General features: G+C 37.9%; 1 protein-coding gene across 50 annotated transcripts in view; it reads left to right on the top strand.

Moving 5' to 3' along the window:
• The first annotated feature begins 2,678 nt into the window (after positions 1-2,678).
• Positions 2,679-17,770, top strand: part of camk2b1 (calcium/calmodulin-dependent protein kinase (CaM kinase) II beta 1) — a 74,033-nt gene continuing 58,941 nt past the window's right edge. For 35 of the 50 annotated variants that reach the window (XM_083526890.1, XM_083526907.1, XM_083526905.1 and 32 more), the window contains exons 1-2: positions 2,684-3,063; positions 9,656-9,750. In XM_083526890.1, coding sequence (XP_083383016.1) covers positions 3,002-3,063; positions 9,656-9,750 — 157 coding nt within the window. In that variant the 5' untranslated portion in view covers positions 2,684-3,001. Of the gene's footprint in view, positions 3,064-9,655; positions 9,751-17,770 lie in introns of all 50 variants that reach the window. The other 15 variants (XM_083526923.1, XM_083526919.1, XM_083526925.1 and 12 more) reach the window with 3 other exon arrangements.

Below are 17,770 nucleotides of genomic sequence, written 5' to 3'. Positions count from 1 at the left end.
CTACTAGGCAGAACCTAGGTGCTGAACAAAGTGCAAGAGGCAATGTGAAAAATAGTAATCAAATTTGAATTAACATAAAAGTAGTCAAATATATCACAAAAGAAGTCAATTGTAAGAACTTAAAACAGAAGATTAATAAAATTAGCATTAAAACACAATTGAAATAAACGTTAAGAAGCAGACGACTAAGCTAGACTTTTTGTTGACTCTATAACGCAGGCTTTGGTGAATAAGTGGGTCTTTAGTTTAGCTTTAAAAGTAGAGAATTCCCTTTCAGAGGTGAGATCAGGAGGGAGGGAATTCCAAATTCCAGATGGAGAAGTTCATTTAAATAGGTACCAAGAACAATATGACCTTCAAAAAACGTTTTTTTTTTTTTAATCATAATCTGATATGCAACACAATGGTTTTAGAGTTGTCACAGAGGTCTATTCATGCATTCTCTCTGTCATTAAACTTTGAGTATATTTTATACACATCCTGGTGTATGTGAGACTGATATTCCCAGATCCGTATTGGAGATAACAATAAACATTTATTAGCAACCTCAACAGTCTCTGATGTTCTTCTGAAGACTCCTCCTGTACTGCCTAACTAAGAAGGTCAGTTGTGTTGAATCTTGTATCTGGAAATACTTTGCATACCAATGAAGAAAATGTAACTCAGTCTGGTTATTAAGCTTATTATTAGATTAGATTAGATTAGATTCAACTTTATTGTCATTACACATGTACAAGTACAAGGTGTACTTAATACTAGTACTGGTTATATCGTAATAATAACAAAATTATTACGATATAACCAGGTTTTAATCTAAAATATGCTTTTGATACACTCTATTGCCAAAAGTATTGGGTCACCCGGTCATACGTATGGTATGGTGATTTAGTCCAAATTTGCTCTTATAATTCTCTCCACTCTTCTGGGAAGATGTTCCACTGGATTTTTGTAGTGTGTTTATAGATATTTGTGTTCATCAGCCACACGGGTATTACGAAAGGCAGGTACTGATGTAGATGAGGTGAGGCGACCTGGGGGGCAGTCAGCGTTCACATTCATCCCAAAGGTGTTCAGTAGGGATGAGATCAGAGCTCTATAGCAGGTCACTCTAAATCTTCCTCTCTAAAGCATGTAAACCAGATCTTCCAGGAGCTCACTTTATGCACAGGGGCATCGCCATGCTGGAACAGGTTCGGGTTTCCAATTTTAAGCAAATGCAAAATGTTATTATATCGCATCTAAAGACGTCCTGTACAATTGAGTGCCTCCAGCTTTGTGGTAACAGTTTGGAAAGGTCAGTAAACCCAATACTTTTGGCAATATAGTGTACATAGAATGTACACTATAAGAACCACCAAAGTACAAAAAACTGTTCTAAAGCATTACCAATCCACAATATAGTACAGTAGCACTTACACATCATTCCTCGGCATACTGATCATTTTGATCACTCCTGACCACAAGACACAGTTTGTATAACAACTCCAATGCTTCTTGATGGAGCTCACAAAACCTTGTACTTTGTGGATTGTTTTTTTTTTTCTTCAATTAGTTTTTTTTAGAAAGCTTATTACAGTGTTAACACACACACACTTTCGTAGGTGTTATCAGATCTCTCCCTCACTGCCTGTTGCGAGATGAAGGTTTTCTTTTAGTAGAAGTTTCTGAACGTCTAAAGAAGTACAGATTCCTATAAATCGGGATATGTCGTTTGAATGGGATTGAATTGCTCCAATACTATGTTGAAAGGCAGTTCACATATTAAGGAGCATCAAGTCACCAAAAGGTTGTCGGTGCAAATCGAAGGCTCTTCACCCCTTAATCATATTGCAAGATTTGTGCTTTTTGCTTTTTCTTTACGAGTGATGAATGGCAAAAGATTTTATAATCATCTACAGATACCGACCACGATTGTTTTTCTTATAAAATATACTGTATAAAAAGTCTAAATAGGTCATATACCTTATTATGCTACATTAATATTGTTTTATTTCTTTTTTATCGTAGCTCACTTTTCACTCACGCTGTGCAATCTGTGATCTGACAAAAACAAAAACAAAAAATCTAAATTCACATTTGAATGTATGAAATTCATATTGTTTTATTATACAATCCTTTTGGTTTGGGTGCAAATATTTCTAGAGCCATCTGCACCTGCTGTAGGCTGTTACCTATTTATGCAGACATTAACATATTTAAAGTGGGTGAATGTTCTGTTGCTTTTTTACACAGTTACATAACACAACCATCCGCCAAACACAAAATGGCCCTCATGCTTGTGTCCCTATTTGGTGTTACAGTAAAGAGACGCATCCGGAGAGAGGCGCGCGTTTGACGCTTGCCCACGCCTGCAGTTACACATGTTGGTCTTTGGGTGGCGTCAGAGTGCAAAGAACAGTGTTTGTTTGAAAGCCATATTTAAAACCTGCTTTTCGTGAAATCCCGCCTCCTGCTCTGGAATTGTCTGAGGGGGTTTATTGAGCAACTTGTATAGTGAGTTTATTTATTTGAGACAAAATTGAACACAAAATGTACCATTTCCCTTATTTTAATAATGATGATGATAACACTTCGGCGCGCAAGACGCAACCCGCGTGCGCGTTCTGCCTCCTGCCAGTCGGCACGGTGACGTCAGCGACGTCTTGGCCGTCCAATTAGAGGAGAGCTTGTGACTTGATGGGGCGGGGCTTCGGGAATCCGGGGTAGACCGAAGTAACGCTTTTCGGAGAAGGAGAAGGCGCGAGCGGGGGCAGAGGGACGTCCGTTAGACGGAGAGCCGCAGTTGTAGCTTTAGTTTTTTTCTCCTTCCTCGGTTCACGACAATAGGAAGACAAAAAGCCTTAAAAACCAACAAACAAGAACGAATAAAAAAGTCGAAATAGAGAGAAGTGTGTGAGACCCCTGACCCAAGCGTTAGCTGTGGTCCTCGAGCTAGCTAAGGCAGGCTGTGTCCGAGAGTGTCCGAAAATCTGACCGAGAAGACACAGACAGGGAGGGAGACATGGCTACGACGACCTGCACTCGATTTACGGATGAATATCAGCTATACGAAGAGCTCGGGAAGTAAGTAATTGTGTGCTTTTGTGTCCGAGTTGGAACCGGAGCCAATGCCGCGAGCTGTCAAGAGTTTTTTTTTTTTTTTTTTGGATTGTGTGAGATAAGGTGTGGTGTTGCACTGAGGACCCTGGCCGAATCGCAAATACCTCCTCACTCCCTATACTAGTGCACTTCATCGGGTGTAAGCACTAACGTTTTCGGGTACCCTATGTAGTGACGTGTTTTATGGCTTTTTGGGGGATTTAGAACAGTCAGATTTGGCATCCAAACTGTCCGCGTAATGGTAACTTTTTTGCTTGTTTTTTTTTTTAAATTGAATAAACATCTATAAATATTGAAGTAGACCTGTTTACCCGATTAAATCTCACTCCCAGGTGTTGTCAGTGGTTGTAAACTGATGACAGACTGCAGGAAAAAGTGAACCGCTGCCATTAGTTTGGTTGCTGCTACGCCCCCCTTGGTTTGGTTAAATGGCTTCCTCTGGTCATTTCAGGCTTTTATGCAGATGTGCACACAATTTCATGATCAACGAAGCAACATCTGGGATTCTACACGAGGTGTGTATGTGGGAGTGCATTTCTATGTAAGGCAAAGAGAAAGAGGTGAAACCTATAAACGACCTGACGTTTGTGCGCATGCGCACTTCACAGCCAATTTCCCGTGCACAATTTTCAGATTAGAATAGCTGTGAAGACATGCTGCCTGGATCGTGCTGAAACACGGGTGTCTGATTAGACTAATCAAAATCCTATATTCATGTTGATGAAGTAGACAAAATTACACAAAATATACTTTTGTCTCCACAGTCATGTCCACTCCTGAGGTCTAGATTATGTGGCGAGACAGGACATATTGGACAACTGCATGTTTCCATTTTTGTGGACGAGTCGGTCTAAAGCGTAGTAGCTCTGTCATGTCTCTTCAGCATGATGGACATGATTTAATCTGGTAATTGTGGCGGATTTCATCATTCAGATCATATTTAGGGTGCATTTATAAATCTATTCTCCAGGCAACTTCATTCTATAGATTCTATATACTCTATAGTATATTACAGCTGTCTGATATGTACAACATTTTATATTTCCTGTATATTATTTACTGGCCATAAGATTGCTATGTGCTGCTTGAACATTCTGCACCCTATTTGATGTTATAATTTGTCCCCATAGATTAGCTTCTTAAATATAGTGGAAGATCTAGTGGGAGTGTGGTTGTGGAAATGTGTGCTCATTAAGCCTTAAGTGCATCATTAAAGTTAGTAAAGCGTTCAAATCCCTCCCAAAGGTGTTCAGTAGGCTTGAGGTCAGAGCTCGAAAGAAAGCCACCCGAGATCCAGTTTAACCCCTGCAAAGCACATCTTCATTCACAGGGGCATCGTCATGCTGGAACAGGTTTTGTCTCTTAGTTCAAGTGAAGGGAAGATTTTATGCTATTTAGCCAAAGACATGCTGTACAATTGTTTGCCTCCTACTTTGTGATAACAGTTTGGGGAAAAAACACATAGCTTTAAAAGTCAGTTGTCCAAATACTTTTGTCCATATGTATGTATATATATATATATATATATATATATATATATATATATATATATATATATATATATGGCTGTTGACAGACAGTTGTGTCAGTGTTGCATTGTTCTTGTTTTTGTTACATAACCTCACTGAAAAGTGACATCAGAGATATAGTATATAATACCACCATATTACGCAGCCCTAATACTGTATATATCATTCATCCTGGAAAACATCCCTGTGGCATTCTCAAAATATTTGTTTTATTAATTTTTTTTTTTGTGTAAATATACTTTTTTTCCATGTCTGTGTAGCCACTTTACTCAGAGACTTTGTTTGATGCACCACAAAAGCAGATTAGGAGATTTTTTTTTTATTGATTTTTTTTTAATTTAAAAGCTTATATTGTTAAGAAATAATAAGTAATAGTAAATAAATAAGTAAAGAAGCAATCTGATTAAATATTAATACTTTTTCGTATGTTTGCAGTCAGTGGTGGTGTAAATTAATCTTCAGTTTAATTACATTATGAAAGACAGTGACAAATGTTTTATACCTGTAAAAGCCATGCTGAACTTCTGAAGTTTGATTTTGAAGATTTGTGCTTCTATTTTTTAAATAGATACCGTTTTTAAACATCGAAGCTTACTGCACTATACTTTATTTTATTGTGCAGCCTGAGACGCCACTTTTGATTATAAAAGAAAGTTTTAAAGAGGTTAAAACTAACTGGTGAATGACTAACACATGAATCTGTATAAAGCAGCACAGCGAGTAAAGGAATGATGTGTTGAGACTGTAGTGTGAAACGAACAGTGGATGGACTAATTGAAGGAAAGGAATTTGGGCTAATGTGTGTGCGTTAGAAACGGTAAGATTCCTGTTAAGGTCAGGGTGAAATGCCGAACCGTGTCCACGTTGGACACAGTCCGAGTGAACGCCTTCAACCTCCTGTGAGTGCACACGTGTAGAAACGAAGCCGTGACGCAAGTAGGAGTGGGTCACTAAATACCGACGCTGAGTGCAAATGTGCGGCTCGAGATGCTGCGAGATCTGTGAGGGAGTGTGAACACACTTCAGTCCATGCTATGTTTGTTAAGGTTGCATGGAATAAAAAAATGTGATAAGTACCTCAGCAGTGATTAGGCTCATTGTTCGAGTCTTCGTTCACCAATTTCCAATTGTTCCCCCATCGTACACATGCAGTTGTATAGGATGCATTTGGAAGTGTTAGTATGGGATTTTCTCTTCACTTGAATTAGGAGACACAAACCTGTTCCAGCAGTATTTCAGTTGGACTGTACTCATTGTCAACAGTCTACAGTGGCTCAGGACCACTTGCATCATCTATCACAGCAACACCTCAACAACGTTTATCTGTAATAAATGGACATTCGGTGCCACTCAGATGAGGACTGGTTCCCTTTTGAGTCGAGTTCCTCTCAATGTTTCTTCCTAATGACATCTCAGGGAGTTTTTTTTTCTTGCCACAGTCAACACTTTCTCATTAGGGACAAACTTACATTTATAAGGAACAAAGGTATGGTTTACATGGGTAGGAGTGAGAGATTTTGAGTGGCCTGCTATAGATCTCTGACCTCAGCTATATTGAACATATTAAGATGAATTGGATCACTAACTATATTTATCTACATTTACTTATCGCGACTTATCTTTCTTTTTTTCATACAACTGAGGAACTATGGGGTTAAGGCCCCTTCTTAGGGGTCCAGGAGTGGCAGCTTAGTGTGACTGGGATTTAAACTCACAACCTTTAAATCCAAAGTCGAATGTCTTCACCGCGAAGATACCAGCAAATCTAGTCTATTTTCCCAGAAGAGCGGAGGTTATTATAACAGCAAATGTGGAATGGAATGTATAAAAAGGCATATGAATATTATGGTTGCATGTCCACAAACCTTTGCCCATATATATAGTCTAGATATACTGTTAATAATAATATATTAAAGTCCACTCTTTAGATCTAAATTCAGGATCCGAACCCATATATTCTTTGTCTTTCTGATATCTGAGCCGTTATTTTGTGCTGCTATCAGATAGATATTGATCCTCATAGCTTACGGTTTATTTAATGATGCAATGCGAGTGTATACGGTGTTTAAATGGTGTTAGACTCAGTATGTTATGCAGTGTTTTATTCGAACTTTTATTGATTCATCAGCATAATTGTTTATGCATCCTTATATGTCTGAGTTTGTGAAACTGAACTAAAAACCACATTTGTAGACCAGGTTAAAGGGTTAATGGGCTTATTATTTTAGGTCAGTACCTCAGTAACCAGCGGTAACGATTTTGGGTTTGGAAGAGTGTATTAAACTGACGCAACGGTGTAGGGTGTGTGAGAGTGTGTGCGAACATCTACAATAAACTCCTCTTTGCAGATTGTTCAGGTAATTCAGTAAGGAATGTGTGCAGAGTGTAGAACATGTAGAGTCTCCCAGTGACGAGTGATTTGCTTTTTCCCCACAAGTTCCAGGTGTCGTAATAATGAGGGGTGAAGTGTGGAGGAAGACAAATAAGAGCTCTGAATCAGCGCATTCATGTACACACATCAAAATCACGCATCTGTAGATGTCACAGGGGTTAGGGGTTGTAGATATTTGTTTAATACGATGGAAGGATGTATTTATACTACATTCAGGTAAGGTTTTGCTTGTGACAGGGCTGTAAGAGAATTTGCTTAATATTCAAGTAGCCTGTTTTATTGTTTTTTTTTTTTATTTATATCGACAGAACATTTTGCGTTAATTTCTATCTATATTTCTATAACTCTCACATTTATTATGCTCAAGTCAAACGTAGACTTGGAGGTTCAATTAAACACACTTTATACGAGACATCTAACACAATTAGACTCTAAATAAATGGATCAATATACCGTAATTTCCGGACTATTAAGCGCACCCATGTATAAGCCGCACGCACTGAATTTTACAAAGATTTTTATTTTGAACATAAATAAGCTGCAGGTTTCTACACTGAAACTAATGAACTTTACACAGGCTTTAATGAAAGACAGTGCCTGTTACACGGCTTGTATCTAAACAGTAGCCTACCAAGAAAGTTATTGTTCACTGTCTTCCTCCTTCCTTTCACAACTATTTCTCTCAGCAGTTTATCTTTTGGCATCGTCGTGCGTTTAAAAATCATCGGTGAAGCTTTTCTCCCGATGCCGTGCAGCTCAGAACACAGGTGAAGTGCGTTTTTTCATGCCCGGTTGTTTTCAGCGTGATGAATGATTCGCATTTCCTGTAGACAGTCTGAGTGAGCGGCAGGTCAAACGTCAGAGGAACCTCATCCTCTGATGAGGTGCGGCCCGATTCAGTGGGAGCGCATCTGATTTAATATAAAGAGTTTCATTGGTTCACCTGAACACGTTCACAATTTTATTGGTCTAATGTTATTGGGTTTAGTTTTTTGGCATGAAGTTTGTGAACCCGGGAAAAACCCAGGAAAAATCTATAAATTAGCCGCTTCGTTGTTTAAGCCGCAGGGTTCAAAGAGTGGTGAAAAAAGTAGCGGCTTATAGTCCGGAAAATATCCAACAGTTTCTGTAAAAAACAAATAACAAAAAAACTTGTAATAAATAATTAATGTATTGTAATGTATTATTATTTAGTCTTTTTACTACTGACTTAAACTTCCACACACATCTCAGCATTTAGAGCAGCAGGGAATTTAATTTGATTTAAAATAATTATATGCTCGCATATTTTTGGTCATAACTGACTTTGGTTTTATGCCGGGTTTGCATTTGTGGAAGTGTGTGTGTGTGTGTGTGTGTGTGTGTGTGTGTGTGTGTGTAAAAACTTTATCTCCATTAGCTCTAAATGTAGAATTTGCTGCCTCTGCTCATGTTACCACTTGGGATTTTAGTAAGCACAATAATGTGGTGTATTCCCTAATATATTCCATGTCCAAAAGATTTCTACTTTATTACTGGCACGCACGCACGCACATACACAAGAACAATACTGGTTCATTGTGCAAGGAAGGCTGAGTGTGCAGAGAGAACAGTGCAATGGAGGTCTTTTGTTTAATAATTTTCCACAAAAATAAAGACTATATAATACATTTATAAATAAATGTATTTAAAAATGCATTTTTGACATTAAAATGACGGAAAAACCCTCGTGTCCAGCTAAGATGCTACAATATGAATGACCTCATACTTCATGCAACATAATCATTAGGGCTGCAACTAACGTTTGTTTTGATTGTTGTTTTTTCTTGATTATTCAAATAATTGGAATAAAAATAAAAAACAACACTTTTTTAATTGGATGTTTTGCATATTATAACAATATAAAATTCTAATTCAGGGTATTTATATATAAAAGTGTTTTTAAAAAAAAAAATGCAAAAGCTACATTTTGATTTTAACTCTTTAATTTATAAAGCTTATAGTGGCTGCTTGTTGAGGTGGGGACATTGAGGAGTTCTTAAACAAATTCACTCATGCTGAGTTGTTTCTTTATGTAAAAAAACAAAACAGCATTTGAGTATGCAAGTTAAACCAATTTGTGTAAATCAACATCCGTATTATTATTAATGATAATTACAGAAAAAAAATCTTGTGCTCAGTTGTGAAGATATAAGCATCTAGAATATAAGATTGATTTAATTTTGTATAATAATTAAATGACATATGCATACAAATGCTATATAAAGAGAGTGGACCAGGGAAATGCAGCATGACACCAGTGATGTTCTAGTGCATCACTGTAGTACTTCCATACCACAAAAACCTCTACTTTGCATAATTTGCAGATTACTGTTTTCTTTGTTGTGTTTTCTATAAAATGTTTTCATGCGTTGGATGACTTGGGACGCACACTTTTTCCTGCTGCCGGTTGACCCTGTACTGTCCGTCATTTTCGCATGCTGTCACGCAGTACCAAATAATTGATACTGGCATTTGTTGACAACGAATTTCATTATCGACTATTACCCAAAAATATATAATACACTGATTTTAAAATGCTGATGAGCCACATCAACCCTTTGTCATTAAGCAAAGATGAATAACTTTCTTTATTCTGTTTGCGTTTTCTTCTTAGGGGAGCGTTTTCAGTGGTGAGGCGATGTGTGAAGCTGTGCACAGGCCAAGAGTACGCTGCCAAAATCATCAACACCAAAAAACTGTCGGCCAGAGGTGAGGAAATACCTTTCTGATTTCTGTTCCTGTAACAGACGTGTAACAATCGTGAGGCGGTGTGCCATTAAACACTGGGGCACACACACACACACACACACAGAGACAAAGAATTACATCATTTGAAAATGTTCTCCACCCAAAAAAAAATAAATCTCTGATTATATATTTTGATATTGAAGCAAGCCTTTTATATTTTTCTACTCAACAGTATTGTTCGATCATGTGTTCATTACAATTTCCCCCCTTTATTATTTTTTTTTTATCAGCGTGCAATTATGTTGTTTAGGTTCAAGTTTAGATATCTTGGCCAACCAGGCAAATTCAACTAGTAGTTCTCTATCTTCCTATAAGGAAATTCCTTTGTATTTGTGATAATTTCATGTTTCAATTTGTCTAATTTTAGTGTCTGATCAGTTTGCTTCTTCCAAGGGCTTTTATTGTTTTGTAAAAAAAAAAATCTCAATTATCTCCAAATTTAATAAGCAAGATTTAAATAAGTAATATTAATAATATAAGTTTGAATCTGTTTAAATATCGTCACATGCTGAAATATCATTTTGCCGTGTCGAACAATCTGCTCATTCACAAGTTGTGAAACAGGTTTTACAGACGCTTTCTCTGTCGGGGGGGGGGACCTTTCCGTAACCGTAACACCTCTGTCCCTTCCAGGATCATAATCACTCCGTTGGATTTGGGAACAGCATGTGCAGTTGAGAAACATCCACATATTGAGAAACTGCTGTTTTTATTGTGCGGATAAACCTTCGTCTTGTGAGCTATTTGCGCAAACACACAACTTCTCTTTGTAGCTCTCAGCTGAGGTAAACTGGTATTTGCAAACCTCTACCAGCTGACAGATTTTTTTCAGTGTCTTGTATGTACCAGCATGCTGTCCTCCGCTTAGGCACCAGTCGCACGTTTTTTCACAGTAAGAGCTATTGCCAAGGCCGAGGCCAAATTCCATGGCAGTGAGACAGACTCCAGGCTGCACCTGCTCCACAGCGAGCAGTTTTTCGGATGGCATGCTGCACGAGAGGAGCGTAGCTATGTCATAGCCTGTAGGAGCGTAGCTATGTCATAGCCTGTAAACTGAACTGGGCAGCTGCTTGGCCAGGTGTCGCTGAGCAGTTGACGCCTCACGGTGTTCATTGTGGCCAACAAGTATTCCATTCTCAATGCCCTGCTATGCAGCTGAGTAGCTAATTTGGAAAAAAAAAGAACGGCGGAAAATATGATCGTGGCTTGGTGTCATGTAGTGAGTGTGGGGTGGATAGTATGCACGAGATAATTTTGCCATGGTAATGCCAATTCAAGGATTTTACACAGCCTTTGAGATGACAGGGTTGTTTTTTTTTTTTTATCAAGATGTAACCATGACTTAAATTTTCCAGAGTACGAGTTGATATCTAAAGGGCATAAAGCATATCTCTTGCTCAGAATTATTTTCTTTGAATTGTGTAACTTAAACCCACGACTTCTTGTTGGGATGTTGTACTCAGTGCATGGCTTCTGGATCATTTTTATATGGGAATGTGTGAAAATTGAATCCAGTGTATCCTTGTGCATCATTCCAGGATTGACGTGTAATATTACTCACCTGCCTGCTTTGGTTCCTGTAGCACAAGGGCTAATAATATATTAATTCATAACCACAAGAAGCCTTGCATGTAGCTTTAATAAATACACAACATCTGTGACTACACTATATATAAGGAAATATATATATCTATATCTATATCTATATCTATATCTATATCTATATATATATATATATATATATATATATATATATATATATATATAAAAGCATTTCTGAGGCAAGATAATACATGAAGTGTGACAAACGTGACATTTACTGTGAAAGAAAACCAATACCATCTCTTATATATTTTCCATTCTTCAGAAACATGTTGTTTTAATCTGTTTCTTATAAGATTTACATGGAGAGTCTGCCTTGCAAGTCCCTGTGAATGAGCTGTTACTATAGAAACCATACAACGTGAATATAAACCATCCAAATGACAGCAACAGCAATCATGTTCCTTACTGTTTGTCACTTCAGTGCCCTTTTAAACAACACTGACTATTGCATAGAATATTTATACATAACGTGACGTGAAATATGAAAATAAGGTCGATACGAGTACCTTTCGACACGGATCCGACTAACCATGACAGTGGTTGAATAGAAAATGAAGGACAAACAGAACATGCGCGCACACACGCACATCCATAGTTTTGAGGCAGATTGTACATCTGTAGAACTATAGAAATAAAGTATATTGTAAAAGGCATTGTGTTGGATTTAAAACCGAACAACAAGAGACGAGTGATTGCGAGTGATCGTGCGAGTGAGAGAGGAGCAGTTTAGGAGAGCTGTGCCTGTGAAGGCAGCCATGGAACTTGGCAGCTGTGTGTGTGTGTGTGTGTGTGTGTGTGTGTGTGTGTGTGTCTGTGTGTGTGTGTGTGTGTGTGCGAGTGAGAGAGAGAGTGTGATCGAGCGAGCATGTGAAAGCATAGCTACATGCCTGAAGCACGGGACTCTCATCTGACCCGGGCAGCCATAGAGAGACGGCCATGGCCTGGGCGACATGCATATGTACTTACTTACATTGTGTGTCATAAATCAAACGATGACTCCAGGAGTAACCAATAATTCCAGTAGTTTTCTGTTTAAAATCCCTCAGTATGATGTAATCTTTCTCATTTAGATCTGATACGTTCATTTCTCACTACTTTATACCACCTAATTATTATATATATATATATATATATATATACACATACAGCTTTCTAGATTCAAAGAGCCTGTGACTACTGTAGGCTTAGATTCCTGTTTTTAGCTGTGTGAGTGGAACCAGATGTGGTTTTCTCGCTAAAGTTGGACACGTGCATTGTGAGATGCTTTTCTGCTCGCTGCGGGTGTAAAAAGTGCTTCTGTGAGTTACCACAGCTCTCCTGTCAACTCGAACGAGTAGTCATGCTTTACTGATCTTTGTTTTAAGCAGACTGTTTCTACACATACAGCTGATGATCTGTGGGTTTTTTTGTTGTTGTTTTTTTCAAGACCGTTATGTGCAAATTTGTGAAATTGCTAGGACTCCAGCGGTTTTTTGAATACTAGCATCAACAAGTATGTCAGTCACAGTCATTTTTGTGCTGCTGCCACACAACTGTCCAATCAGACGTTGCGTAAATGAAGAGGGGTATAAGCGATTCTTCTTTTTCTTCTTTCGGCTTCTCCCATTAGGGGTCACCACAGCGGATCATAAGTGGTTTGTGAGCGTATGGTTTAAATGTCATTATGTAATATTTTTGTCTTTTTGCCCACACTTGTGTTTGCAGTGTGTCGAAGTCCCTGCAGCTTGACAGTTAGGGTCAGCACAAATCAACAAAGGTTCAGCCCGCGTTCAGGGAGGTCTTTGTGCATGTTTGTTTTCAACGGAAGTTTACACTGGGATATGAGTGTCGAATAAAACGACCGTAATATTGCTAGATGTCTGTGAGGGAAACACCAAAGGGATGCGGGTGCTGAGTTTTCCAAATGTGAAGATCGAGGTCTGATCCAGCTAAATGTCAGGGAGGTAAATGTCAGCCTAAATACGTCCTCATCAGCCACAGGATTTATCATTAGTCATGTTTTCAATATCTCCATTGATGTTAGAAGACATAAGACCAATAGATGAAAGTCAAGATGAGTCCCTGTTCTGTTTTGTCTGTTTATTAATTTGTTTTTGTTTGTTTGTTTGTTTGTTTATTTATTTATTTATTTATTTATTTATTTATTTATTTATTTATTTACAGCTGCCAGGATGTGCAGAGAACATGAGCAAATATTAAAGAAAATTGTCTTAACTAGCTCAGCACTTATTGGCTTATAGTTTGGAACCTCTCCTCCACATATTGCTTAGCTTTCCATAATTTTTTTTATTGGAATGTCTATTCTGCATACCATTATGCAGCATTAATTAACCCCACAAATCCACTATATAAGCACTGAATATAGGGCTGCAACTAACGATCATTTTAATGATAGGTTAATCAGACGATTATTAATTTTTTCTTCTTTGATTAATTGGATATAAAATAAAATTCTATTTTATATATATATATATATATATATATATATATATATATATATATATGTATGTGTATATATATGTGTAAATATATATATATATATATGTGTATATGTATATATGTGTGTGTGTGTGTGTGTGTGTATATATGTGTGTGTGTGTGTATAAAATGCGAATGCCACATATTGAGCTTTACTTAAATTTAGACCTTTATAATATAAAGCTTACGGTGGCTGATTGTTGAGCAGTGAGTAGGGAATTTCTCCAAATTCACTCATCCTGTAAAATAACAAAACAAAACAGCATTTGTGTATGAAAAGGTGAAGCAATTTGTGCAAATCATCATTTGTATTTTATTTTGCAGGTGGCAAGTTGACAACCATGCTTAAAAAAATCCATCTAAAACAGTACAACATTGTTTTGACAATTTTTATTTAGAAAAATACACAGATATTGTGTTTGTTTGTGAAGATATAAGCATCTTGAATATATAAAATTCAATTCTGTATAAAAATTCAATGATATATACATAAATGAAATATACAAACATTAAAAACAAGCATTGGAACGTAGTAAAGTAAATCACGTTTGAAAAGATAGTTTACTGTTGTAGTAGACAAATGCTATAAAAATAGGATGGAACGGAGAAACGCAGTATACTAACAGGTGTGACTGTCCCGAAGTTAGCAAACAGTTTACACAATAGCACTTCATTCAACTGTACCATTTTCACATAATGAGGATTATACAGTTTCTGCTCACCGTGCTGAAGTTTCACCCTCATCTGTGACACCAGTGCATTTTCTTTTCATGTGCTCATGTATCACTGTAGTACTTTCATCCCACACAAGCTCTGCTTTGCGTAACTTTCAGGTACAGTTTTTCTATGTTGCGTTTCATATAAAATGCTTCCATGCCTTGGGTGACTTGGGACGTACACTTTTCCCTGCTGCTGGTTGACCCTGTATTGTCCGACATGTTCTTTTACAGTCACGCTAAACTGTAACTTGCTCAACAAGTTACTGAACAGCTCAACTACTCGATAACGGCATTCATTGATAACAAATTTTATTATGGATTTTATTGATTAGTTGTTGCAGCTTTTAGCTTTAGCTGAATACATGTATAAAATGGGAGAGGGAGAGAGAGAGAGAGAGAGAGAGGGAGAGAGAGAGAGAGAGAGAGGGAGAAGAGAGAGAGAGAGAGGGAGAAGAGAGAGAGAGAGAGACAGTGAGAGACAGTGAGAGAGTGTGAGAGAGTGTGATAGAGAGAGAGTGTGAGCTCTGCACAAAATTACATAATCTGTTTTGTCCAAGGGTAAACAGAATTGAGCATTAGTGCTCTAAGCCTAAACCTTAGGTACACCTTTGCAAAAATCTTTGTCCCTCAGGATTTCATTTAATGTAACATTGTAAAACTGTAATCTTATATAAACCCTCAGCAAGTCTCAGATCAGTGTAAAAACGCACTGCATACTTGTTTGTATGCGCCCGAATGCAGTGGATGGTGACCTGGATTTTCCAGCAAAGCGCACTACGCATCATTTCTGCACTGATGTCCCATTTAGGATCCTGTTTGTGCTAGTTGTTCTTAGAGATATGCTAGGTGCACAGGGTTTTATTTAGAGATCGACCAATTGATTGTTATTTTTCAATAAATAGGCATTGGCCGATTGTGCTGCAAGTTAGGCCAATTATAAGGCAGGCACATCTGACACGCCAAATCGCACGTGTACGTTCTGCGCTTTCGTGAGAGAACGTAACTCTCCCATACCAGCAGGCGGCAGTAGTATGCATTCTGCATCCAAACGGGGAAACCGGATGCTTTTGAAGAGAGAATGAGAATAACATTTGGATCTGTATTGTTAGCGAGCCTTCAACCAGCTGTAGTTTAGGCTAAAGGTAGGCACAGATAGCAAAGTCTGATAAGTGCACTAATTGAAGATGCTTGTGTGGTTCGATGAATGTTTAATTTAAACAGTTGTTGATTTAGACTATTGCGCTTGTGATCCGGGCTTTGAGCACTAGCCACATGTAACACTGCTGCGTTCAGCTGGACCTCTGACACATTTCAGCTCAATCGTCATCCAGTGTCGTCACTCCACAGGGAGGGAGCCAAAGTGCTTGCGGTCAGTTCCAAAGCAGACTTGGCTCTGTCTGGAAAGAAATAGTGTTTCTCTATATCATATCCATTGTTTTTGACTATAATGTGATGAAAGCATTAATCACCTCAGCTCGTGGACCAGAATTTGCTGGTAGAAATCAACATCATCTTTGTCACACAGCCTTAAATGAGCGGTCTAAAGACAGCTGGGTGGCATCTTTTGACCTTTTTTCTTCCTGCATTGTTAATACATTTATTCTGCTTGAGACACAAGCCCCGTCACTGCGCCGTCTTCCCTAAGTCACCCTTTCACACTGCTCCCAGGCTTTATAAAGACCTATAAATATTATTATTTTTGTCTTACATGCCCTTTAAAACAAATTAGGCCAATTATAAGGCAGGCACATCTGACACGCCAAATCGCACGTGTACGTTCTGCGCTATCGTGAGAGAACGTAACTCTCCCATACCAGCAGGTGGCAGTAGTATGCATTCGGCATCCAAACGGGGAAACCGGATGCTTTTGAAGAGAGAATGAGAATAACATTTGGATCTGTATTGTTAGCGAGCCTTCAACCAGCTGTAGTTTAGGCTAAAGGTAGGCACAGATAGCAAAGTCTGATAAGTGCACTAATTGAAGATGCTTGTGTGGTTCGATGAATGTTTAATTTAAGCAATTTTCTGAGTCCCATCTTATTAATTAACTATTAGATTTTATGAGACAAAGGGGGAAAAAAAAAAAGAAAATTGGCCATACATTTCGGCCAAAAAAATCGGCACAATATATCGTCATCAGCTGCCGTGATATCTAAATATCGGCATTGACCAGAGAAAAACCCATATCAGGCGGCCTCTAGTTTTATTAGATAGATTCCCAACTGGAATTGGGATTGGGCTAATGTGTGTGATTTTACTGGGAGCGAAGCTTCTTAGTATTTTCAATGATCTTGAACCAGATCTTCTTTTGATATTGGACTTATTTCTAAATCCTTGACACTATAACCACAATTTGTATTAAGAAGAATCTTATGATAACAAACTTTTGTCCACATAGTGTATTTTTCTGAGCTTCAATTTCAGTTTTTATACTTTATGTATACTATAATGCCTACTGAACCTATAGACAGCATCAAATAAAAAAACTGCGATTTTATCAAGAAACATTGACCCAAAATAATAAATAAAAATGGCTTTGAGTTGAAAGTCTTGCTAAGAATGTCGAGAGGTCTCCCCAACAACAGATTCTGTTTAAGATGAGAACGGGTTAACTTTCGAGTTTCCTTCTCAAAGTTTTTCCTCGCTACTGTCGCCACTGGCTGCTAATTAGGGATAATTTATAGGAACTAAATTTATAAATTCGCTATATATAACCTCTTTATCTCTGTAAAGCTGCTTTGGGACAATGTCCATTGTTAAAAGCACTATGCTAATAAAACTGAATTGAATTAAATGACTTTTTGATCCAATAATGAACCATTTGCCAATGAATGGGAGTGGTCTTGTCTAGGATCACCAAGCCTACATCCATAGGCAGAGAGGTCCTACTGACTGGTTTCCGGAGTGAAATCAATTATAAATCAGTCAATTGATCTCAACCCAGCTGATCTTAACCCTGATGTTTTAGGCTGCACCCAAACCCTTATCATTTAACCACAGCTGAGGGGAATATCTGAGGATTTTATCGCTTCATTGCAATTCCATAGGCTTTTAAAAATATTGTCTAATGTGGATCACTAGAGCAGTTTCTTGTGGATTGATACGTTACTAAGCCACTGTGTTGGGTTTTCCTTTTATTTGCCCCAACCGTGTGCAAGACATGTTTGGTTAGAGACCAG

The sequence above is a fragment of the Silurus aristotelis genome (genome assembly GCF_946808225.1).
Source record: "Silurus aristotelis genome assembly, chromosome: 23".
Taxonomy (NCBI): domain Eukaryota; kingdom Metazoa; phylum Chordata; class Actinopteri; order Siluriformes; family Siluridae; genus Silurus; species Silurus aristotelis.
The sequence above is the reverse complement of the archived record's forward strand: the minus strand, read 5'-3'. Positions and strand labels throughout refer to the sequence as shown.